Source organism: Schistocerca nitens, chromosome 1 (assembly GCF_023898315.1).
Source record: "Schistocerca nitens isolate TAMUIC-IGC-003100 chromosome 1, iqSchNite1.1, whole genome shotgun sequence".
In the NCBI taxonomy this organism is placed as follows: domain Eukaryota; kingdom Metazoa; phylum Arthropoda; class Insecta; order Orthoptera; family Acrididae; genus Schistocerca; species Schistocerca nitens.
In genome coordinates, this window is record NC_064614.1 from 1308657452 (window position 1) to 1308685360 (window position 27909).

General features: G+C 38.1%; 1 protein-coding gene across 5 annotated transcripts in view; it reads left to right on the top strand.

Annotated features, from left to right (window-relative positions):
• Nucleotides 1-27909, top strand: part of LOC126202618 (putative FERM domain-containing protein FRMD8P1) — a 359262-nt gene that overhangs the window by 160784 nt on the left and 170569 nt on the right. For all 5 annotated transcript variants that reach the window (XM_049936880.1, XM_049936881.1, XM_049936883.1 and 2 more), the window contains one exon: nucleotides 10429-10760. In XM_049936880.1, coding sequence (XP_049792837.1) covers nucleotides 10429-10760 — 332 coding nt within the window. The remainder of the gene's footprint in view (nucleotides 1-10428; nucleotides 10761-27909) is intronic.

Genomic DNA, 27909 nt, shown 5'->3' on the forward strand with positions numbered 1-27909 from the left:
ACAAAGCAGCAACTTTCTGTACAAAGACCTGCTTGTGTCTGCGTCTGTCAGAACAGCAGCGGTGTGGTATACTACAATTTGATTTTCCGAGGTGTAACGGTCACTGCTGACATTTATTGTCAACAACTGAGACATATTGAAGATACAGTCTCAGAACAACAATCAGGAAGACCGCGTGAAGTGATGTTACTGCACGATAACACCCGCCCGCGTTCTGCTGGACTGACAAAAAGTGCTGTACAGGAGTAGGGTTGAGAAGTCATTCCACACCCATCTTTATCACCTGATCATGCACCCTCACATTTTCATCTTTTTCACTCTCTATCGAACAACCTTCAAAGAACTTCCTTTCCAGATGAAAATGTGCTCGGAATGTGGCTCGACGAGATTTTTGCCTCAAAAGCACGTGATTTCCACAGCCAAATAAAAAATTTACCAAAGCATTGGCAGATTGTTGTGAACATAATATATTATTGATGACGTACTTCTATGTTGTGTTTCTTAAACTAATGGAAAAGTGCTACAGACTTATGCACCAGCCTAATAGTTAGTCACTGTACATAACAGCTGTTCACGTTGCATATTTGGTGAACTCATTGTATATACTGTAACTCAAAACTGACTGTGCAACATTGGCATAACATAAGTTATCCTCCAAGTGACTGGTAGCGACTTGGATATATTGACATTACAGATCATTGTCTTATAACACTAAGTTTACATTTTGGCAGCTTATCCCAGACTGCCGTGTACACCTACTTATTAGACATGCTTAGGATTAAAAATCGAAATTGGTTCTTATTTTATTATTATTAACATAGAAGAAAGCAGAAGAAGAGAGTAGAAAAGTATAATAAGCATAAGAGTAGTCCATTTAACTGTGACTCCTATTACAAGAAAAAGGACAAAATTATTGTTACTCTTTTGTGTAAATGATTTCTGCTTCTGCAATGATTCACAAGCCTGCCAAACATTCCCAAAAAAATGCAAGTGATCAGATCAAATAATTAGCAAGCTGACAACTTATTTGCATGGAAGTTAGTATTTTTGTAACTAGGAAAACTACAAGACTAATATAAACAATTGTGGATATAGCCATTATTTAAGATTTGAGCTATCTGAAACACAAACTTTTTCAGTAGCAGTAACTTTTTAAATCAGAAGTTTTTGAAAAAAAAATTTTTTTTGTTGAAAAGAGGAAAATGAGGGCTTTCAATGAGCTACATCAATTTTGAAACAAACTGGTCTTTGCTCACTAAAATTGTCAGCCTGGCATTTTCTTTGGCGATAAAAAATAGTGACTATCATTTTTTAACTAACCTGTTTCCAGGTAAACTGAAAGATTGTCAGTATTAATTAAGAAATGACCACTGGATAATAAAATTTATCAATATAGACCACAAATAAAAAATTAGCCATTTTGTGAAATTATCAGGTGTACATTCTTCACAAAATGAGAGCAAATAAAAGGAAAAACAATTATACAGGTAAGGAAGGGTGCATGGCAGTAGGACAGAGGGAGGATGAATGAAGATCCCCTAAACATGTCTTTACATCTCACTCTGACCTTATCCTCTCTGGGTCGAAGCTGCTGATGGTGCTCACCAGCATACCATCTCGGACCTCGCACTCTCTCTGATGCTCCCCCCCCTTCCTCTCCTCCCCATCCCCACACTCACTCACATCCTCTTACACCCTCGTCCTCTCATCCAGGGTGTCTCAGAGACCTTCCCTTTCTTTTTGATCTTCCCTGCTGTAGCCCTCTCTCCTTCCTGTGAAAGAACGAACAACTGCAAAAGCTAGGATAAAAAAAATAAGTGTTTGTATTGGCAGTACTAAATGCATCACCTCCAGAAGGTACCTACCAGCCACAGTTATGTTTTATTTATTTAGGTTTGATCCTGTGACATCTTGTACAAATATAGGACAGGTCAATAATTGACACAGAAGGTTAAAAATTACACACGCACACATAAATAAGATCAATACAATGCTGTGGACTACAAATATCTACATCAATACAATGTTACATGTACAACTAGTACACTTTAATAAACTGTTTATTAATTTAACATTATAAAAGTCTGTTTCATCCTGAGAGGTATTCATTTACAGAGTAGAAACTGTGGTCCACCGGATATGACTTCAGCTTTTTTTTTGAACAAGCTATCTTGCTTTACCAACTTGATGTTGTTAGGAAGGTGGTTATACAATTGTGTGCCTCTATGAAGGACACTCTTCTGGTAGGCTGATGGTCTGGCATATGAGACATGAATGTTATTGCCATTTCTTGTTGTGTAATTGTGCACAGAGCTGTTCAGCTGATAGACATTCGAGGTTCTTAGATATTTTCTTACAAAGACTATTGTTTCAAATATATATAGGCATGGAAGGTTCAGTATCTTTAGAGTAGGAAAAAGAGAGCGACATGAATCTTGCCTCTTTATGTTGCAGATGATTCTGATAGCTCGTTTCTGGGTTTTTAAAACAGATTGACTACCGGATGCATTCCCCCAGAATATCATTCCATATCGGACTGCTGACTGAAAATGCGCATGATATGCCTGTATTACTATTTCTGTATTACAGCTTGTGCGTAGTATCCATGGCATGTAACAGATTGATGATAGCTTGGTTGTAAGAGCTTTAATGTGTGTATTCCACTTGAGATCACTCTGTAGATATATTCCTAGGAACTTAACATCATCAACTAATTTTATAATTTTGTTGTTTATTTTCAATGTATGTTCATTTTGTTGTTTATAGTGGGATATATGAAAGTTCATGGCCGTTTTCCCAGTGTTAATTATAAGTTTTTTTTTTTTTTTCAAACCAGTGTGTTAGCTCCAGCAATGATGCATCTGTAGTTAATTGAAGCTCTTTTTGGTCTGACCCTGTAATCAAAATACCGCTATCATCTGAAAATAAAGTTTCATGTTTGGCATGGACAGTGTCATTCAGGTCATCACTATACAAAAGAAAGATAGGTCCAAATGCTGATCCTTGTGGCACACCATATTTGATTGTAGTTTCTTCTGATGTGTATGTAGTTCTTCTTGAAATGTTTTCAGTTATTGTGTCTTCTTTGAGAACAACTTTTTTGTTGCCGGCTAGTAAGATATGATCTAATCCACTCATTTGGAATACCTCTAATTCCCTTTCTTTCCAACTTACATAGTAGGATACCATGATCTAAAATGTCAAATGCTTTGGATAGGTCCAAGAATATTCCAGTGGCCATTTCCTTTTCATCTACAGCTTTTAGAATGGAGTGCAAATATTCTAAGACTGCTGTGGTTGTGGATCTAGTTTGCCTTAAGCCAATCTGATAATTTGACAGCAATGAGTTTTTGTTAACAAACTATAGCAAACTAATTTGTGCTACAGGTCTGTAATTGTTAATATTGTCTGTGGCTCCCTTTTTGTGCAAGGGGGTTACTTTTGCAATCTTTAGAAGATTTGGAAAGCTACTTCTGGAAAAGGAGTGATTAACAATATGCTTTGCAGGTTCTATAATATGATATCTTGTTTGGTTTATAATACAATCTGGAATCTCATCAAAACCACAATGAAAGTTTCTTTAATGAGCTCATTGCCAGCATGAGCTCACTCTGTGTGACTTGCTTGAGAAACATAGACTCCATGGGAGGTTTACAGTTCTCAATGTAGTGCATATTGGTATTCTGAAAGTTACTTTGGACAAGATCATTTGCAGCTTTACCAGAGTACTCATTGAAAATATTAACTACCGAGGTAGCATCAGATACTTCTTTGTTTTCCAGATTTAAGTTAATATTTTTTGCCACTGGTTTTGTGTGTGTTTCAGATCTGATGATGTTCCATGCGGTCCGTGTTTTGGTTTTTGATTTGTGGGTATATTCATCATTTCCCCTTTTCTTTGCCTCTTTAATACCTTTGTGGTAGATCTTACTGTATTCTTTGATATAATTTTGCATTTCTAATGATATGTTGTTTTTCATACGAATTTAGAAATCTCTTCCTTGCGCTGGAGATTTTTATGCCTTTAGTAATCCAACTTTTGTTCCTGGTTGGTTTTAATTTACGTTGCTTTAGTGGTAAGACTATGTCAAAATAGTACTTATTTGATCCATGAACGTTATCAAACATTCTTTTTACATCTGTTTCATGGAACACTTCATCCCATGTTTCTCAGCTTAATATGTTGCAAAAGTTTGCTGTACTGCCATCGCTGAAATCCCTGCACTCAGTTATTTTAGTAGGTGATATTTTCTCTGACCATAATTCCAGCGATAACAACACAGCCTCATGATCACTGTGTCCTATCTTAACTGCTTCACTACTGTGTGTGGAGAAAAGGTTTCTTGAATAAAAATTTGGTCTGGTGCAGTTTTACTATGCCGAGTGATTAACTCTTTGTCATATATAGTAATTCATCTTTGTAGTTTGCGGGTTTCAAAAAGTCTATGTTAAAGTCTCCACAAATGATTTTATTTTTCCTCAGTGTGTACAATATGTAAAATCATTTCAAATTTACACTGGAATTCTATGTCAGTATCATGGGATCTGTATATAGTTATAACAAGTAGTTAAATGTCAGTAAGTTCAGTAGCCGCCATTTCAAAGACTTTTTCTTTATTCAGTTCAGGATATGTTTGGATTGCTTTATACCTTAAATTCTGCTTGTAAAAGATAGCTATCCCTCCATGTTTATAATAAGACCTGCAAAATGACCTTATTAGGGAAAAACCAGGGATCTTTAGTGTTTCTATTTGCGGTTCTTCTAGCCAATGTTCTGTTATGCAGATAACATCAACATTTAGGTTAGAACACAGTATTATTTGTAGTTCTTGCAATTTGTTAGTCAGAGACTGAACATTATGATACATTATATGAAATGGCAGAAGGTTGGATTTAATTTACTTACTGCAGCTACTGCTTTTAGTCATTTCTGATGAACCACTCACCTCAAATAAAGTCCCGACCCTGTTTATCTTGTGTTGTTCTTCTTTGCTCTGTTCTCTACTAAAAAATCATTCAGGTGGGAAGGCGGTACACTTTTCGTTCTGCCCTGCTGGTGTTGTTTCTTCTGTATTTATAACAGAAGCTGGGACTTCTGCACCTGTATTCACAATGCTTTTTTCTTGGGTGTCTTCCTTGAAAGGTATCTGGTGTTAACACTGATTATGTAGGCCTACTGTCAGTGTGCGAGCAATCTTCTGATTCTGTTTCTGTGGTTTGGGACACTTCACTGCACTTTTATTGACTATGATTAGCGTTCTGTGAAACTGTTAGTACTATCTGAGGTAGAGGAATGGTTGTTAAATCAGGTGTGCAATGAGCACTTCTCAAAATTTCCACGATTTTTTTTACTGAGGAATGATTTTCCCTTCCTATTGAAAGTGCATGCCATGTCTGGTAAAGAATTCACGGTCCATGTTCCCTGTAGGGACAAATAATGCGTTCTGAAAGGCTTGGCAGAGTTTGTAGTACAATCTGTTGGGTTTCTGGATCTCTTTGTTCGCACAGGAGAAATCTGGAAGGTCGTGCCTGTGTGGAATTCCCACAACAATCGTTGTTTGCATGTCCCGTGATCTCAGTGTTTTCATTAAGCATCTAGTGGCTTCTTTTCTTTGAGTTCATTTTTGTACACGTCGCTAGCACCTGCTATTACTACCGCGCACCATTCTTTATTGGAGCAATTCTTAACGACTTCACACATAGGAGCTCCTGGTTTGATGACACTGGCGGCGTTACTGTGATCATTTCGTAAAATGTTCGTGGTTCCTCTACCATGACTGTCGGAATTTATACTGATTTCACGTTTATTCCTCGGCTCTTTACATAGGCAAGTGCTGCCTTGTCATTCTTTGTGTTCTTTATAAGCTTTGAATTAGTTATACTAGGCGTCGAAGTTTTGTCACTGTTACGTGGTGGGACATGATAATTCATCAGTTTAAGCATAGGACGTAAATTTGAATAGTACACGGTGTCTTGCGACGGTTCATTACTTCTCGATTTCACAAGTTTTGTGTAATATAGATTAATGTATCTTCACGCATCTTCACGTAATTTGTGGCGTCTTTTAATTCACTGAGCAGTGATTCTGACACAGAAAGTTCCGCACCTTCAATGCAACATTTGAATTGCCACCTTCAATGCACATTTGAATTGCCGATTCACGACCATTACACTTCGTAACATTGACACACATTATTTCCTTATTATCGGCTCGCGTGAAACATTCATAGTGGCTCCATTTCTGAAATGTTGAGCATATTCGGAGTTCTTTTATAACTTTTTCAGTACACAAAAGACTCTTGGTACAGATAAAGTTATCGATAAATGCGGAGCGTTTTGCCACAGCCTGTGTACCTTCCGCCATCTTAGATTTAGATTAGATTTATTGATCCATTTTCATCTACAGCTGCACAATGTGCAAGAGATATTTGGATTTTTATGCTAATATTAACAGTTTTATATATAATATACCTTTGTACATAATAACACACATTAATATATCTATTAATGATGAATACTTAAATAAATGTTACGTATATATTAGCAGTAATGTACGCCTCCATTTCCTGAATCGTCATGAATTTGTGTTGTACGGCTGTACCACACCACTTTTGACATTCAAATGCCTCACAATTACACTGTATTTGTTTTTGTATGTTTGAAAGTGAGTCAAAATACGTGACTTGTAGGTAATATGTGTCATCAAATGACAATCTTGAATTGTGTCACTGCAAAAATGTGAACGAAATCAGAGGAGATAGAAAGATTCTGGAAACATGTGTTCTGGGCAGCCATCTCTCATCTATGTACGGGTAACCACTGTACCTGTGCGTTTCAATAAAAGCACTTATCCCATCAGACAATGCATGTATACATTCAAAACTGGTAAAGGTGCTTTTCCGGTAATATAAACCAAAACCAAATTATGGTTGGTTGCGGAAGAGGACTGTCAACATACTGCTTTGATAAAAGTTTTGACTAGGATTATGGACGTAGATTTATTTTTTACACTTTCTAGTGTATGATAAAATGAACTGGATCTTTCTTTCAGTTTGCACTCTGCCACGAATTCTAATCAAAAAAGTGGTCAAAATATTGAATTATGTATACGGCAATAGCATTTGCCTTATCTGTCCAGCCATTATCACTTGACTATTGTTCCATAAGCAAAATGAATGAATACTTTGGAAGATTCTCATTGTTTCTCTTAATAAGAGACAGTGCAAAAATCCCAAACTGTTCTGGACCACTTGCACACAAAATAACTAGTTAACAATCTGTTAAGAACAGTTGAGTATTCACTGGCCAACAAGGCGCATTATTTGTGCCTGTAACTTGAGAACACAACTGAAAATTGTTAGGGAATTGACAGTACGCATTTGTGTGGTTGAATCTTTAAAAGTTTTTTGTGTCTCTGATACCACTTGAATATACAAAAATTATAAAGAAATTTGTCACTTCTCCATTTGACAGCCACATAAAAATTTTAGAAAGCTACTCAGTGTGGTTTTCAAATGTCCATTCTTGTTTGTGGCATCATTTTAATGCATGCGAGTCTAATTATGTAGCAATTGTCAAGTTAAATTGTTTTTGAAAAGTCTACATACACTCCTGAGGGAAAAGAAATTAGTACATCTGGAAAGATGACATAGATTTTGTGCTCGCAATGGTGTGGATGTTGTCTGCCGACACGTAGCGTAGTGGCGCAGCTACCAGAGTGGCATCTGTGTCTACTCTTTAATAGGGGATACACGGCTCGACTGGTGGTGTTACAGTGTCCGTTTGGAATGGCGCACTGAAGTCTTCGCCGATGAAAACAGATTCAGCTTGTACGCAGGTGACGGTTGTTTATGCGTACGACATAGACCTGGTGAGCGCTGTCACATAGAGTGCATCCATCCGAGGTACACTGGCCACACCCCGGGCCTTATAGTCTGTGGTGTGATAAGCAGCAACTCTCTTTCACATTTGGTATTTCTGGAGATATGTACGGCCTGTTACTAGTCGCGTTCTTGCAACACAAAGGTGATGAGTTGTTCCAGCAGGGTATTACACACCCACACGCAGCCTGTGAAACTCGACACGCTCCGTAGGATATGCAGCAACCTCCCTGGTCAGCACAATCTGCAGTTTTGTCTCCCATCTAGCACGTGTAGGATATGTTGGGACGAGAAGAGACTTGTGAGACTCGTCGACCAACAATTCTTACAGAAGTGCACCGACAAATCGAGCAATTCGCCTTCTGTACGACTGACTGGATGTCAGAGTCAGCGCCTGCTACCCACGGAACCCACACCACGTACTAAATGGGTGTTTCGGCACGGGTCGATACCTGCTAACCGCTTGTGCTGTCGATGTGTGAATTCATTCATTCCGTGTACTCCATATGCACTGCTACAACAGTAAATTGTGAGTAATTAGAATTCTATAAAAGAGTGTACTAATTTTTTTTACAGCAGCATACTTTTTTTTAGCACATTTCATTCCTTCTCCTGAAGGGAGAAGGCGGGCTGTTTGAAGGCTTATCTCAGTGCCCTTCATCAGCCACAGGTTTACACCTTTATTTTATTTATTGTACATAACTTATATTTTTGAATACATGCTGTACATAATATTGTTTTTTTTGGTTCATTAACGTATACAGGGTGTTACAAAAAGGTACGGCCAAACTTTCAGGAAACATTCCTCACACACAAAGAAAGAAAATATGTTATGTGGACATGTGTCCGGAAACGCTTACTTTCCATGTTAGAGCTCATTTTATTACTTCTCTTTCAATCACATTACTCATGGAATGGAAACACACAGCAACAGAACGTACCAGCGTGACTTCAAACACTTTGTTACAGGAAATGTTCAAAATGTCCTCCGTTAGCGAGGATACATGCATCCACCCTCCGTCGCATGGAATCGCTGATGCGCTGATGCAGCCCTGGAGAATGGCGTATTGTATCACAACCGTCCACAATACGAGCACGAAGAGTCCCTACATTTTGGTACCGGGGTTGCGTAGACAAGAGCTTTCAAATGCCCCCATAAATGAAAGCAAAGAGGATTGAGGTCAGGAGAGCGTGGAGGCCACGGAATTGGTCCGCCTCTACCAATCCATCGGTCACCGAATCTGTTGTTGGGAAGCGTACGAACACTTCGACTGAAATGTGCAGGAGCTCCATCGTGCATGAACCACATGTTGTGTCGTACTTGTAGAGGCACATGTTCTAGCAGCACAGGTAGAGTATCCCATATGAAATCTTGATAAGTACAGTACATACTGACAAAACTAGAATGAGCTCTAACATGGAAATTAACCGTTTCTGGACACATGTCCACATAACATCATTTCTTTATTTGTGTGTGAGGAATGTTTCCTGAAAGTTTGGCCGTATCTTTTTGTAACACCCTGTAAATAGGTGATTGGTTACATTATAAATTAAAATAATTGAAATATAAATAAAAATAGATAAGTGATGCGTCATTGAGTAATGGTTTACATTGTTTTTTTTTTTCCTGCTTGCTTGTGCAGGAGTGTTATGTGTTGTGGTGTTCGTATTTTTGTGTTTTCACTTACTTCTACATTGCAGGTTCTCCTTTCCTGTTACTACAGTACTCGGAGTTGGGTATTACAATATTTTCCTTAGTCTATGATTGTTCTTGTTCCCTTTTGTTGTGTTTTATGTGTGTTGATGTTGTGTTTTTCTGTGTGATACTTGTGTGTTTTGTGCGGTGTGGAGCCGTTGCGGTGTTTTGGATGTGGGTTTTGGTGCGTTATACTTCATGTCATGGGCTTTTGTTATGGTATTTCGTCTAGGTGAGGTGGGGTTGTTTCAAGATGAGTCAGTTGTGTCATTGTTGGTGCTAGGTCGGGGAATATTCTGGAAGTGTTTTGAGCTACTGTACGCGCTGGATAGATGTATTTAAATTTTGGTCGTCGTGTCGTGGGTGGTTTGTTTGTCAGCATGTCTTCCACGTCTGGTCTTTTGTGGGGGATATGGGATCCATATCTTGCTCTGAGTTTGGCGAGCCTTGTGTGGAGCGGTGTCATGTCTGTGATATGGTATACTTCGTTGCTTGGGGTGCGAGGTGGTAGTTCTGCGATGCTGCGCAATAGTCGTCGCTCTGTTGCGTATAGTTTTTTTGCTATAGTCTTCGATATACCGCCTAGTGGCGCTGAGACGTATTCGTAAATAGATCTGATGAATGTTTTGTACGTGTGTATGGCTGTCCTGGTGGAACATCCACACAGTCGGCCTTGGACTTGTCTGTTGAGGTTTTGTCTTCGTCTTGTTTTGTTTAGTAGGTGCCGCAGATGAGTCTTATAGTTTAGGTGTTTGTCAAGGAATACCCCGAGATATCTTGCGGAGTATGTGAGTTGTAGCGGTTTGTTCCGATACGAGACTGATTTTAATACAGACGAATGTGCTGTTACAGTGACTACTTGAGGGATCGGAGTCGTGATGAATACGTACGTGGCGACTACAACATAAACTCCGAACCGAAGTTCGACGAAGTGGGCCCGCTGTACACGGTGTCCCAGAGGTTCGAGAGGGAGAAGCCGCCCCCGCCGGCGCTAGCCCACGTGGGCGCCGGCAGCTACCGGCACGACGTTGAGCGTGAGTGGGAGCGGTCGCTGCACCCCCACCCCCACGCCCACCCCCACCTGCCCTCCTCTGCGGCAGACCGCCAGCAGGACTGCGGAGCCGGCAAGTGCTCCGACGTCTCTGGAGACGACCAGCTCGTGTCCCAGGTTTCACCACCACGGTGTTAGTACTTGCTCACTTTACCATTTACGTCAGTTTTCATTATTTATTTTACATTATCGACTAATTTGGTACAGAGGTTTAGACACTACACTCGTTCACTCACTCATTCACATTGCTCTATAGGTTCCACTATGAAGTAAAACTGCTAAGTATGTCGAAAGTACACACCAGCAAAGAGAAACAGCTGGTAGAGATTATATTAATCCCTCAAGTGGGCGTGCCTGTGTATAAAGTGTGCCAGTCAAAAATAAAATGATCCTGCACGGTTCCTTTGTTGTTTCAGAACTGCAAACCCATACCTATTCTTTCATTATTCCAGAATGAGATTTTCACTCTGCAGCGGAGTGTGCGCTGATATGAAACTTCCTGGCAGATTAAAACTGTGTGCCGGGCCGAGACTCGGGACCTTTTTCTTTCGCGGGCAGGTGCTCTACCGTCTGAGCCACCCAAGCACGACTCACGACCCATTCGCAGAAGAGCTTCTGTGAAATTTGGAAGGTAGGTGACGAGGTACTGGCAGAATTGAAGCTGTGAGGACACGCCGTGAGTTGTGCTCGGGTAGCTCAGATGGTAGAACACCTGCCTGCGAAAGGCGAAGGTCCCGAGTTCGAGTCTCGGTCCGGCACACAGTTTTAATCTGACAGGAAGTTTCCTTCATTATTGCTTGAGGTACAACAGCGGTAAATTGTGTTGTCATACGTCCAAGTGAGCAGCAGTTATATAAAATATAAAGTGAGCAAGTCAAGAAAAAATTTACGACTCATGGGAAAAAATGACCCTGATTATGAACTAGCAACATAATCCCACATTGAGGCAGTTGTCTACGAGATAATTAGTGATCATATAAGTGGCTGGCTGGGATCTGATGGAACTGCACTGCTTAATGCTTAGAGTGGATCGTTACTGTCGCTGTAACGTCTGTCCTTGGCAATAGAGTGTTATAGTGAAAGTTTATTTCATTATTGTTTAATAAAATAGTGGTTTAGTTCATATTATGTAGTTTTATTTTGTCATTGTTGAAATAAACTAAGAATAAACTGTGATTTTGATATTACATGTTTACCTTGGTAATGTAAAGACAGTTATTCTAAACACGTGTACGAAGTGCGCCGCACGCCCACTCGTGTTGAAAAACAGTGTCCGCCTAGGAGATGTCCAATACCCAGTAGCAGAGCATGCCCTTCAGCATAATTCCAGGGACCTAGGAGCCTGCTACACCGTACGTGCCATTTGGCTTCTCCCACCCAACACCAGTCCCTCGGAACTGCGGAGATGGGAACTTGCACTCCAACACATCCTTTCATCCCGCCATCCCCCTGGACTGAACCTACGTTAACCAACCTCACTCCCATTTACTCTTCAGTCTTCTCCTTTTTCCCTCTCCTCTTTAGCCATTCACACATCTTTTCTTCCTACATAGTTGTGTTTATCTTTATGCTATATACCTCTTTACTTCTGTATGCATCCTCTTTGGTTTCAAGCTGGCACAGTACTTACAGTAGAATATTTTGGGCTTCCCTCTGACGCCCATGCCTCCATCCTTACTACCCTCCCTGTTGCTTCATAACCTGGGTTGTGAGTAACTGAATCCACTTTCTCTTCTTCCCTTTTTTCCCCTCCCTCCTCCCTGATGAAGGAACAAAGTTCCGAAAGCTAAGAACGTAAATTTTCTGTTCTGTTTTGTGTATCTATCGGCTATACTGAGCTGAGGTAAGTTCTGGCCAGCCCCTCTATCTCTTTGTTAGTATTTACTTCCTCTTATGAGGCAATCAATTGATTGTTCACTTTCTTTATTAATTTTAAAACTGTTCTGGAAATGTGTGAGTACTGCCACTTTAGCCGAACAGTTAGCGTCATTGCCTTTGATGCTGAAGGAGCCAGGTTCAATTCCTGGCACCTCCTCAAATTTTTCCTTAGTTAGGGAGGTCTGTTGTGAGTTCGACTCAGCCAATGTGAGGCCAAATGAGGAGCTGCTCAATTAAAGAAGCAGTGGCATCATTGTGGTGTGGCATTGTAGGAAATTACATTGTAGGACCTTATTTCATTACAGGAGTATTAAATGGAAGTAAGTATGGAAACTTTCTTAGGAACATTCTACCCATTCTGCTAGAGGAGATACCACTCAATGAGCGCCTGTGTATGTGGATCCAACACGACGGCTGCCCAGCTCTCTCCTCACGTGTTGCAAGTCAAATATTGAATGAGACATTTCCTGACTGCTGGATTGGACAGAATGCTGCAGTACAATGGCCTGCCAGGTCCCCTGCTTTGACTCCACTTAATTTCTTTTTGTGGGGAACACTGAAAGATGCGGTCCACCGCGAAGCCCCAACAATGCCAGATGACATGCGCCACCGAATCGTCACAGCTTGCTCCTCCATAGCATCCACTGACCTTTCATCTCTTACCCATTCTCTTGAACATTGATTACAGATGTGTCTTGCAGTCGAGGGTAAACCATTTGAGTACATGCTTAAGTAAAGTACAATGCCATGTTTTGTTAAGAACACTATGAATTGTGAAGGTACCAATGTATTATTAAATGATATGTGTCCAAGACCAGTAACGTCCTTGAATTATAAATATAACATGTGTGGACAGTGTGTATACCACGTAGGTTGTCCTTCTGTGTATTGTTTGGTGGGAGGTGGTCAGCATATGAATGTGAATAAAATGATTATCTTATCAAATGTGTATTCTCTCTAATTATAATGTACATTACTATCTGTGGAAACAGTAGTTTCACAGCAGACACTTTGTTACCCCACAGACACACTCAGGCGTCACCCGGTGAAGAGTTTCCCATGACGCATCCATCAATAACATTATCAGCGGCTTACTGTGCGTCAGGTGTGGCATGTAAGCAGGAAGGGGGCAAAGCTTAAATGAGAAACTGCATGACAAAGTGGTTGCTATGTTCACACAATAACTATTCATTTCAGCCTGACCATGCATTTGGCACAGTTCTCATAATCCCCTTTTGATATGCAATTAGCTAGCATGTGCCACAGTTAAATACAAAATACGATTTGCCATCCTTGTACCTATGTTGTATTGTGAAGAGCACAGATGAGGATTTACCTATGTAGCGATCTTCAATTTACAATATTTCCCAGCATCTTTTAAGCAAAGTTTGAATCACAATAGCAACATGCGTGACATCACTATACGCATCTTTTCCAGAGCGTTCGAATGATGGTAAAAAAAGTATAGCATCCCATTTAAAAAACATGTACTTGTCTCATTATCTCGGTCAATATAAACGTTGTGATTATTGTGCATGTACCAAAGTATGTGCCCCATAGTCGGCTATGTTTCGCTGAACACCGCTTGTCAATACGTGCAATCGCCCAAGAATAATTGGGGTGTTACATCTTATGCGACTCACCCTGTATATGTCTGTACCAATACCTAACATGTTTTGCCAGCGGTTCTCTTTTAAGAAAATCAGTCTCCCAGTTGTCCATGAACATTTCAGCTAGTAAGGGGAATAATGGTGAGCCCATTGCCAGACCATATGCTTGCTGATAATAGCTCCTTGAAAGCAGAAGTAATTTTGATTTAAAGAACATTCCTCTGTACTAACAGTGCTTAGCTGCTCTTCAGGATTTATGTTGTGTAAATACAATGATTTTGACATAATACCTACACAGTCTTTCACTGGAATACATGTGAACAAGCTATGAAATCAAAATAGACTAATTTTGTGTTTGTTGGAACCTTAATGTCCATTAATTTGTTAACTAAATCTAAACTGTTCTTAATGCTAAATTTCCCTTTGAAGTTTAGTTTCTTCTTCAAGATGGTGTTCATTCTCCTGGTAATCTTGTGTACTTGAGCTTGTATTGCAGATACCACAGGATGGATTGGCATTTCTGCTTTGTGGAGCTTCGGTAAACCATATAGCTGTGGTGCCCTGGGGTTCATTTCCAGCATGATCTTACAGGCATATTCAGGAAGGATATTGGAGCACTTATTTACTACCTGTTTAGCCTGATCATTGTAACTAGCTGTTGGGTGTCATTGTAGTTTTTGTAGCTGCACTGACTGGAAAAAAATCCTCTCCTTTGCCTGTGTAATCTGTTTTATTTAACAGCACTACAGTCCATACTTTATCTGCCCTAGTCACAATCACATTACTGGTTTCAGTCCTAGTTTTAAGTTCCTTCATGACTAAGAAATCATTGTTCTTCTGATATTTTGCTTGTTGTTTCTGTGCCTGCTTGATTTCTTCTACACACTACACTTTCGTTACTATATCTTTCTGTAGGGATAGTTCCAGATCTGCCCTAAGATGACCTAACACTTGAGGTTTTGTTATCATGTCTGGAGTGTATTTGTGGCCTTTTGATAATAACTTTTCTTCTGGTTCTGAAAGGGTTAATGTTGACAAATTAACAATTCCATCTGCAAAGTGGATTGGCATTTTTGGGGTTAAGGTTCTCTCCTTCACTGATAATAATTGTTCTAACTTCTTCTTTTGAGACTGAAACGTATTATAAATGATGTCTAGATCACTTGGCATTCACAGATGACATTGCCCTGATCACATACATACTGAGAATGTTAAAATCCAAATAGAAAACCTAACTGAGCAAGCAAGGAAAGTCGGTTTACAAATTTCTTTCACAAAGACAAGAGTTTTTAACAAATGTAAAAAGTGCTGGGGAAGCTACTCATAAATCAAATCAAAATCAGGAAAGTCAATTCATTCAAACATTTAGGTGAGTGGCTAACTAAAAACAGTAATGAGAAAGAAATTCCAGAAATAAGAATAAAAAAGATTAACACTGCATTCCAGATCATCAGAAACATATACGAGAAGAAGCCATTATCATGGGACACCTAAATTAAACACTACAATACACTGATGAGAACAGTGGCTCTGTATGATTCAAAACACTAAACCCAGTACCAAAATATAGGATAAATAAAGTAATGAAAATAGAAAGGAGACTGGTTTGAGGCATACTTGGCCCAAGGACAACAGGAACTGAATACAATAGACCACAACCCAACAAAGAAATCTACAAACATTTAGAGAACATAATACATAGTATATGCAAAAGAAGAATGTCAATCTTTGGACATTTGGCGAGCATGGAAAATGTCAGGCTCACAAAACAAATCTTTACTAAAATAATGAAGCTTAAAAGACAAACAGCACAGTTTACAATGACTTTAAATGACAACAAAGATACGAACATTGAGATAATGGACACACACAACAGTAAGTTATACAGGAACAAAATCCAGAAGGTAATCTTCAGGGAAGAACAAGAGAGAAAGAGAAAACAGCCTCATAACATTGAGGAGCTCTGAAGACAGAGATCAGAACACATGAAATTAACATAAGCAGAAAGGAAGAAAGCAAGAGCTGATGTATTGATTTAAGGTAATCTTCAGGGAAGAACAAGAGAGAAAGAGAATGCAGCCTCATAACATCGAGGAGTTCTGAAGACAGAAATCAGAATACATGAAATTAACATGAGCAGAAAGGAAGAAAGCAAGAGCTGATGTATTGATTTAACATGCTCTGTAAAAGTGGCAATAAAGGAAACAAATTTCCCATACAAATCCACCATAGTTGTGAACATTTTATGACTAAAACTGTGTAGATCACTAAATAAAATGTCTTTATTTATCTCAATGTATCAGCATACGCCAGTGACAGGTATGTGGAATCAAGATCAAAGGAACATTAAAGAGTTACGTGTGTTTGCTATACATAATCAAACTCCAAGAAATGTAAAAAATAAAAATAATATTTTAAAATGCTTACACACTGAGAAACTTTAAACTTGTGAAACAAGGTTCAGTGTCAGTCTTAAATCTATACCTAACAACTGGTTTAAAAGTTATACAAAGATATAAGTTCTGGCCAACAGTTAGCACTAGTGTGAGGAATTCCGCGTTTAAATTTTTCCTTTGTTTTATTACCGTGCTATTTTCCTCCTTGCATTTATAATTAATAAAAGCCAGGCATACTTTAAATTACAAATATACACTGTCAAATTAGAAAACATTATTAAAATGAGTATAATTATATAGTAATGGCATTACCATATTGGAATGAGACATTTAGTCCATGTGGAGTTTACTTAAATGTGGCACTGAGTATTCATTGCATCTGTTAATAATATCTATACAAAAGCCATATGAAACTTTAGTATTAAATACCATTAACATTAACAGAAAGTTATGATTGTAAAAACAGTATTTTCTGTTATAATTGTGTGTGTATAACAAGTAAATGAACTGAAACTTCACCAAAGAATGCACTAAAATATGTAAAATTTGACAAAATATTTTGTAAAAAATAAAACAATTTGATTATTAAATTCAAATATTTTCGAAGGCCACCCTGTCTTGTGTAAGAACTAGCAACTTGCTTCTCGAGTTAGGTTGTTTGCCATGCAATCAGTGGCAGCTTTGGTGGCCCATAGAAGCGAGGTGAGGTGAGGTGTACCATAGTCAGCAGCGGGAGAGCATGCCACAGTAGCCTTATGTCACACTAGCAATTCTTGAAAATATCAAAAAATGAGTTAGGGCGGATTTCAATATGTTTGTGTGATATTGTTTGTGGAGCTCTGTTTTTGTGAGTAAGAATTTCTAGATCCTCCAGTATGTTTAAGGCAAGCCCTTTGGGGCTCTATACAACACTTCCATGCTTTCCTGTTTGTCCTATACAAAACTTGTTACAATCATTGCAGTTTTCTTGGTACATTCCTGAGTTGCAGTATTTGTTGCATTTTTTTCCATTCTTGTAGTGCAGCTTATTTCACAGGCTACCTCTGGTTTGAAAGCCTATGGTGACATAGCATTCTTGAGGCTGTGAGCAATACTTTCATGATGCGAGCCAGTGAATGTTAACACTGTGTATCATTTATTACTCTGATGCATCATTCGTCAGGCACTTTTCCTTTGTTTAATTTTCTTATACATTTTCACAACGTCACTATTTCTGTACCAATCTGCTTGACATACTTGCATAATAGTTTTAAGCTCTTCCTTAATTTCATCATCATCAAAAGGTAACTTCAAGATTCTGTGTATCATAGATTGGATAAAGGCTACTTGTTATACATGTTTAATGATAATAGCAAATATTACTCCTGTAATCACAACTTTCTGGTAATGTCAAAAGTATCTAGTACTAAAGTTTCATGTGGCTGTTGTATAGTTATTATTAATAGATTCGATGAATACCTGGCATCAAGTTTAGGTAAAACGCCACGTGGGCTAAATGTCCCCATATGAAAAGTTAATGCCAGTATCATACAGTTATATTTATTTTAATAATGTCTTACAACTTGACTGTCTGTAATCATAATTTAAAGTATGCATGTCTTTAATTAATTATAAATGCAAGGGGGAAGGCAGAATAATAACAAAATAAAAGTAAAATTTGAATGCAGCGTTCTCCACGCTAATGTCACCAGTCTGCTGTAACTTATACCTTCATATAAAATTTAAACTAGTTATTAGTTGACGCCTCAATTAGTTGTAGCTTTCGATATTGACACCGAACATTGTTTCACAAGTTTTTTGGTGAGTGAAACTTTTGAAATATTTTTTAACGTTTTAAATTTTTTGGAGCCTGGCATTTTATAACAGACATTTGTCACTCTTTATGTTCCTTTTGTGTTGCAAATACATTTTATTTTGCTGTACTGGTTTCGACAAATTAGTTTGTCATCTTCAGAAGCTTAGTTTAGCAGACAGTCAATATCTTCTTCATAGAAGCATAATGCCATGATACGTTCAGATACTTACATATTGTACATGATTATTTTAAACACTGTTTGACAATTTACAATAACTGAATCACACTTGTGTATCTGCTACACTAAGCGTCTGAAGGTGGCAAATTAATTTGTCGAAACTGTATAAAATAAATAAAAATAAAATTTGGAATAAAATATTAATGATTAATTATTCTGTATGTATGATGATTGGTTGTAATTGGTATTTGCTTATCTGGAACGTGGACGTTTAATTATTCGGTATCAGACGCTTGACAATGGCTATTTGGAAAAGGCAATGTAACTCGTAGTTGACCGTGAAAGAAAACTGAAATAATCGGACTTCGTAATTAAATCGTTTCCAAAGACTGCTGCGGTAGGTACGGACTCATGATCTAATCTCAATATTACAATGATTTGCCAGCCATGCCAATACGTCGTACAGAGGTGATTGTCTACTAAACATAAAAAAGTTACACAGTTAGTTAAATCAGATATATTCAATGAAATAGCCTACAGTTCATAATCCTACTTACTTTTATAAATATAAATTCATTACAGAATCGAGTGCCTAGTGTGGTTGCAACTCGCAGTATTCTTCTATAACATGAAAATATGGCGGTGTGCCAGACAATAAAATAAAATACGTGCTTCTCGCACCACTTCTACCTGAGCTCTTCCACTTCTCTTAATCAAACATAAGAGTAACGTAATTATTCTTTTGTCTTTATCAGCGACACAGCGCTGCAGTTGTGTGCCATAGGCTTTATTTATTAGTCACTGATTATTTATTTAATTAATATTTCGCGTTTCCGCGGAAACTCACGCTCGGCATGCAAATGTGCCTTTATATTGCCCCCTGAATTGCGAGGTGAAAGGACGCACCTGCAGGCGAGCAATTCACCTAAAGGCACAAGAAAATCTAAGTTATCTACAACTATTCACATGACTTACATTACACACATTATACACATTATATACAAAATTTGAATGACGCGGGTGCGTCGTAAAAGTTCTTATGTTGGCAGATAGAGTGCGCATGCGCAGAAGCGTCTGTGTGACTTCGGCAGTGCCGTTATATCATACAGTTAGATCACGCGGCACAGTAATGCAGTTCATATTGTTCGTGTGCGCGCGTATCTTAGTCGTTGCACAAAGAAAATATTCAACCAAGATTACATATGAAGACTACATTCTATAACAGGTAACTTAGTTTTAAATTTACAATATTTGTTATATCACAATACGACTCAGATTGTTGAATGTTCTTAGTTACATAGTATTGTTTGGAAATACTTCAAAGAAAAATGTCCGTATGTTTCAGGTGCGTCGACCTATTCACATCATGTCGTTATTACAGTTCATATTCATCTGCTGCACAATAATTTTTTCACAGGTTAGTATCATCGTTGTATAACAACGTGATTAAAACATAAGCGTGTCCATTTCCATTTCCATTATAGTCGTTGTGATGCTGTTCGTTGTGACAAAAAAACATTGTTTATTACAGATTTGACGTGACCCGTTAGTAATTGGTCCACGTGCAGTTCGTTTTTTACATTCCGTGGAAGCTTGGTTGCAGAACCTCGGACGGCACATAGCTGGCGTGGATCCTTGGACAGTCCAGGTAAGAGTGTCCGTCACATTTCGAGAACATTTCATTCCCTGAAGTTCCAACCAAAATTCTTCCACCCGTCGTGTTGTTTTCTGGACAGGCACTTTGTGTCCGTTTAATCCAGTTAACATCTTGAAGTTAGGTACTGTAGTATTGTCACTAGACGATGCACGAATTATGCACTTCACATTTTCAGTTTTTTGCTGAATATAGCTCACCTAAATGTTCGTAGTTACTAATCAAAGAAATGGTTCATCGCGTTTACATAGGTACGATGCATAATGAATGTCATTAACAGTTTCTTTCACATAGGTTTCTGCGTAGTTGCAGAGTTAGTAATGTTCATTAATGTCCGTGAACAATGGTTCACTATGCAATGTCCTTTTGGCACTCGTTTTGTTCAAATTTCTTTTACATAGTAACAGTTACATTATACATCATTGAAAGAGAAGCAAAAAAAATATAAGTAATCATACATACACACGTCACATATTTTCTTAGCATAAATGTAATACAGTTGCACATAAACATGTTTTCATCATCATTACATAGCTATAAATTATCTCATTGTGTCACATTTGATTACATGAATTGCAGATATTTACGTCCTCTTTATCAGTTTTGCTGGGATTTTATCGATGTTTATTTTGTGATGTCATCTGAAATTAAGATAGGTTAGACACAACATTCATTACATCAGTAGGCAAGACCAGGCATTTTCACTACTCAATAAATATTCAAAATAGTAAGAGAGAAAATGTTTGATTCCTCGCGTTTTGTGCGTGTGTGTATAGTGTCTGTGTGGCCTTGACTACTGATAGATGCTTTTCGTGTTGAGAGATGTGCGTCTAATCTATTTCTCAAAGTAAAAGTTCGCTTCACAGATGACGTCTGTCGGTTCGTCAGGTGTCACACCAAGTCAGTGATACCCACAGTCACAAATGTTCCGTAAAAAAATTAATATATCATTCACTGCTACGTAAACATAAATTTTATTTTAATATTCCGTCTTCCAGGTGGTGGCGCGCGCTGAAAGAAGAGTTCTTCTGCCTTCAACTGCGTCACTGGAACCGCTGAAATGAAAATTTCTATACTACTTACTATCTGTGTTGTAGCAACAGAGTTTTTTGGAGTTGCTTAGCAATGTTTTGATGGATGTGACTTTGACATTATTCCGCATGAAATGCTCTAAGATCTTGGTGTGCGTATAGCCCAATAAGTTTGTTAGTTCTACGATGTTGTAACAAATACGCACCAGGATGCGGTATGTTAACAATTATATAAGGTCCTTCATATAGCAGACACCACTTAGCGTTGCGTCGTTTGAGTGCTACAGATTTATGATGAGTACGAAGTAGTACAAGCATTCCTACCTCGAATTTTTGTTTTCTTTTTATTATGTTTCTGTGATGTTTGTTTCGTATCTGTGCGTGATGTGTCAGCGTAGTCAAAACTTCTTTTATTTTCTGTTCAGGTGTGATTTCCTTGTCTGACAACTTAGGTAATGGTTCTATCCACTGATCGTTCTGTTTGCAATTGAACATGATCTCGTTAGGTGTGTAATTTGTATCGTAAATATTTAAGTTATTGTGTACGTCTTCGAAAAGACTTAGGTAGGACACCCAATTAGTATGTTTTGATGAAATATAGGTCCTCATGAATCGGTTTAATTCTCGGAAAAGTCTCTCAGTCGCGTTACATTGTGGACTAAACTTTGAAATAGATATACTTTTAATGTTATTGTCCTTCAAGAAATTTCTCCATTTGTACCCAGAGTAGTATGCTGCATTATCTGACAGAATTGCTTTTGGTTTTCCCACGTGCGTCAGGTAATCACTTGAGAATCTTCGTATTATAGCACTTGCAGTGGCCGATTTTAAAGCATAAAGTTTTACATGTTTAGAAAATATATCGTAAAAAGCCAAGATATATTTGACGCCTCCAGAGCTTGCTGGATGCGGTCCACTGATGTCAGTACACAGAATTTCCAGGGGTTTACTGGGTAAAATAGAATGTAAATCTGTCTTTGTGGATAAATTCTGAGGTTTTGATTTTTGACATATGACACATGTTTTCAGTTCCCTGTAAATTTTCCTTCTCATATTGCTAAAATAACAGTATGTGCTGAGCTTTGCTAAACACTTCTTCGTCCCATAATGACCCCAAACTAAGTGTGTGTGCCAAATTAGATTACGTTCAGACTCTTTGGGAATGCATACACACCAGTTAGTAGCATTTGGATGTCGGTGATAAAATAACACATCATTGTGTAACTTGTAATACTTAGTCAAAGGATGATTGTGTTTTTCTACCAGTAATGTTATTATCTTATACCAGTGAGGATCAGATTTTTGTAATTTAGCCATGTTTCTGCACATATCAATATAATATTGGTGATACTGCTTGTCTTGCATTAAGAGAATCCTGTAGTCATTTATATTTTCTAAGTCACTGTTGGTTTCATTCATACCTTGTGGAAGTCTAGACAAAGCGTCAGCAATGGTGTTGTCCTTACCTTTTATGTACTTAATTTCAAAAGAGTAGTTCTGAAGTGTAACTGCCCATCGTGATAGTCTAGGATGTACAAGTTTACAAGTTAACAAAAATGTCAGGGCCTGGTGGTCGGTGTAAATTACTGTATGTTTTCCAAATAAATAATAATTGAATTTCTTGAATGCCCATACTATGGAAAGTGTTTCTAACTCAGTAGTGGAGTATGTACGCTCACATTCAGATAGAGTACGACTCGCAAACCCAATAATTCTTATCTGTTCCTTATCTTTATTCTTTACAACTTGAAATAAGCAACATCCCAAACCAGTACGTGAAGCGTCACAAGTCATACAAAAATCTAAATTGAAATCTGGATGGCTCAATATGTTTGCATTCACTAAAGCATGTTTAATTGTATTAAAGTCATTCTGGCACTGTTCCGACCAGATCCAAACTTGATTCTTTCTGAGTAGATTTAGCAGATGTTTACTGTTCAAAAGTGGTTGTGGCAAAAAACGTCTGAAAAATGAACATAGCCCAAGGAATGATTTTAACTGGTTTTTAGTTCGAGGACTAGGAAAGTTTCTGATAGCATCTAATTTACTGGGATCAGGACGTATGCCCTGTGAATTAATGATATGTCCTAAATATTTTATCTCACTGCAACCAAACTTTGATTTTCTAAGATCGGCTGTAACTCCACCTTGTGCAAATTTTTCTAAAATTCTTTGAAGTGTGTCAACGTGTTCATTCCAAGACTGTGTAGCTATCAGTATATCATCAACATAGTGTGTGACTGTCCCAACTAAATCATCGCCAAGCACGGTATCCAGGGCTGTAATGAATACCCCAGAACTGACATTCAGTCCGAAAGGTAGAACACAAAACTGATAGGTTCGCCCCCCGAACATAAATGCAGTATATTTCCGAGAATCAGAAGTGATACTCACCTGCCAAAATGAATTAGCGAGATCTATTGTGGAAAAATACTTTGCATCTAGAAATTTCTGTAATTGCTCTTCTAAATTTTCGGGTTTTGTGTGAACTGGTAAAATTATTTCATTAATTGCTCGTGCGTCTAACACTAACCTAATGCTTCCATTTGATTTTTTGACAACAAGTAGAGGACTACAGTAAGGTGAGGTGGATGGTTCAATGACCTTCCAGTCTAACATTTGTTTTAATTCTTGCCACACAGCAGGTCGTTGAGATAACGGTACGTTATATGTCTTGTGGTAGAAGATCTTGTGAGGCTTAACTTCAATCTTGTATGCATACGTGTTGATAACACCTATTCGTTTGGCAAAAACTTGTAAATATTTGGATAACACTTCCTGTAGTTTTATACGTTCATGTGCACTGAGAGCTGTAGCTTCATTTATCTTATGATCAAGCAATGTTTTCAAGTCCATTAGCTCTGTGTCAGATGAGTGTGTGTGCGTGTCTTGAATGTCATTGTCAAGTACTAACTGAACCTTGTACCCTGTACAGTGTTTGTCATGCTTTAGAGTTCTCCTGTCCAAATCAATAATAATTACACTGCCTCTATCATTTAAAATACATTTACCTTTGGAGAAGTCTATAATGCAGTCCTTCTCGCTCATAATATCTATTCCTAATATGCAATTTGTCACAAGGTTTTGTACAACCAGGAATGGCCATTGTACGGTTCCATTACCTATTTTAATGTTTACAAAAACTTGCTTCGTAACCCTACATGACTTATTACCTAGTGCAGTAGTTATTTTACAGTTTTGGGCAGGAAACTCAGGCACAGGTTCCAATTCACACATCTTTTTATAGAAATTAAAAGACAAAACGCTCACAGCTGCACCTGTATCTAGAATAATAGTAGTTGGAATCCCACCTACTACACCAGTGGTAGATGCTAAAACAATTTCATTTGTGTTTGAACGACATTGTGTACTGTCTTGTAAAAGTTCATCTGATATATTGTTATTGTGGTTGTATCTTATAAATAAAACAGGTAATTTTTGTTTAGAATTATTCGGCATATCATTATTCTGATGTTCAACTGTGGTGCCAAATAACTGATTAACATTGAAGTCGCCCCCCAAGAATTCCTCAGCCACGACCTGGGGCATAGAAGTGACTGTTTCTAGTTTGTTGGATTAGCATTTGTACTAGGTACTGACACAGATTGAGGTTGTGTGTCAGGTGTCATTTCTATTATATTCACATTCGGATATTGCCTATTGTGATCTCCAAACTTTTGCGGTTGTTGTTGCTGTTGCGCATTATAACTTACCTGTCGGTCATAAGGTATGCTCCAATTTTGTCCTGGTGGCTGCTGTGTTAAAGCAGTGTTTGAATGAAAGTACTGATCGTTACGAGTCCAGCCTTGACGCTGTCTTGGCTCGTAGTTATTATTATTATTTCTGTTTCTGTTTGTGTTTTTGTTGTTGCCTATGTATCCGTTGTTACCGTTGTAGTTATTACCGCGGTGCCTTTTGTATGGATTGCCGCATGAAGTGTTATTACTGTTGTAACTATTGTTTGTATTGGAATACGCGTGTTGATTTTGATTTCCGTATTGAGACGGCATGTGAGTTTGCTGTTTTTGTTGTACCGCGTATCCAACTGTTTTGCATTCCACTAGTGTAAACATTGTGGCTGCTGTTTTGCCGCGCGAAGCGCTGATCTTCAAGTAACATGTCAACCGAATCTAAAGCTGTTAGAAAATAATCTGAATCGTCATCCGGGATATGTAGGAGTTTTTCTTTAATGTTGAAAGGCAATTTGGCCTTCAACGCACGGAGTATATCGCGTGTTGCGACTGGTTCGTCTAAAAAGTGTCCCATGTTCAAGTATTTTTCAAAATATCGGCGTAAGTTGCCATTTTTACTGTTAAAAGTTTCAGGTTCTAGAATTTGTCTTCTGAGTCGCTCCTGGACGGATTGCGACCAGAATTTGTTCAGAAAAGCACGCTCAAACTCACTGTACGTGGTACATACGTCAGCTTGACTGTATGCCCAGACAGCTGCATCGCCTTGGATGTAACCGACAATATATGAAATCTTTTTCCGGTCACTCCAAGTGCGTGGAAATGCGTTACTAAAAGATTTAAGAAAAATCACCGGATGAATGGTTCGTTTTTCTGGGATAAAAATCTGAAATTGCCTGTGTTTCATTAAGCTTTCTTCTTCCTTCGCATTGTGATATGGATTTGTTCCACTGTAATTACTGCAGTGTTCAGCTGGCGAGTAATTACGATAATGTTGCTGTGGTTTACCATGATAATAGCTTGTATTTGTGTTTGTACATCGTGGTATGTGTTGTAGTCGTGGTGTGTTTTGTTCTTGTGTGTTTGTCGTGTGCGGTATGTGTGTGTCATACTCGAATGTATATTGGTTCCTGAACTGTATATTTTGACTGATATTTTCGTTACATTCAGACTGTGGTCGATCGGTGAATTGTGTCATTGGTCCAGTGACGGATTGTACTGCGTCACTGATCAGCTGTTTGTTATTAGTAATGTATTGCGCTACGGAGTCGTGCACAATTGTTGGTAAATTTTCACGTAGGCATCTATCAAAATGTTTGTCTTTGTTCACTACCCAATCATGAAATTCTTTATTAATGTTTTGAAAATGAGCTGTAGCATCAGATTGTAAGATGTCAGTCAGGTGTTGTTCAACATTGTCAAATTTATTCTGTACGTCAGTAATTCGTTTTTCAAGGTTGTCGTGTACTGAAGGATATGTTTGAATTTGTTCAGTAAGAACTTCACACGTGACATTAAGATTTTTTACTTGTGTCTGTAAAAGTGCTACGTCAGTTGTAGTCTTTTCTTGTGTCGTATTAAGCTGGGAAAATTTAGTACTGAGTTCAGTCATCTGTTTGGTCAGTGTGGCGTCTATAAGTTCCACACGTTTACATAAAGTGTCATTACTCGTCTTGAGTGCTATGAGGTCAGATTTAATTTCGTCATTTTGTGTCTGTAAGGTTGCCATGTTTTCGGCGTTCTGTTTCATTATCATTTGTAACATGTCGGCAATGTTTACCGTTTGCAACGTCTGTGCCCCCGCCGCGTCATTAGACGTGACGTCATGCATTAACATGGGCTCTGACTGAGACTGAAATTTTTGTGGTGGACGGCCTATTGTCAAAATTTCCGTCATCACTTGCGTCAATGTTTGATAAATCGTCACTACCGGTTGCTGTTGTAAAGTCATTTTCTAACATTTGTCTCTCGTCCGAGTCGGATTGTGTCTGAATAGTACGTCTTTGCTGTTCCATTTTTGCGTATTGATTTCTGGTCATTACCATGCCACACATGATTTATGTTTCAAGAAAATATTTGACACTGATTTTAAAATGAAATGCAGTTGAGCATGAATCGCTCGTAGCAACAATGGCTGTCCCGTTAATTTAAAAATATAAACTGAATTTGAGATTATTGGTAATGGCTGCTGGCCATGTTACATCATATCGTACAGAAGTCGGCCATATTGTACACTCGTGTATTGGTATTGTTGGATACGTTATTGTTTAGGAAAAAGTGCTAAGAATGAAATTTGTTACTGAAAACTGTTATGCGCGAAAGAAACACTACAGAATTTACTGAAAAGCTAATACACTGAATTATACGTCTGGTCAAGCCTGCTAATGCAAAGATGCTGCGTCTTATCTTATTTTGCTGGAAGCTTCATTGCGTCTTCCGGCAAAACTTTAGAATTGGAAAATATCTTCAGATTTTCATTATCTCTCATACATTCACGTCCAGGTCCAGAAAGTTGATTTTTGACATGAAACAAAAAGAACAATGTAACAAATGACAAAATAACAAGTCCGACACGCAGTCGCCAATATAAAATAAATAAAAAATAAAATTTGGAATAAAATATTAATGATTAATTATTCTGTATGTATGATGATTGGTTGTAATTGGTATTTGCTTATCTGGAACGTGGACGTTTAATTATTCGGTATCAGACGCTTGACAATGGCTATTTGGAAAAGGCAATGTAACTCGTAGTTGACCGTGAAAGAAAACTGAAATAATCGGACTTCGTAATTAAATCGTTTCCAAAGACTGCTGCGGTAGGTACGGACTCATGATCTAATCTCAATATTACAATGATTTGCCAGCCATGCCAATACGTCGTACAGAGGTGATTGTCTACTAAACATAAAAAAGTTACACAGTTAGTTAAATCAGATATATTCAATGAAATAGCCTACAGTTCATAATCCTACTTACTTTTATAAATATAAATTCATTACAGAATCGAGTGCCTAGTGTGGTTGCAACTCGCAGTATTCTTCTATAACA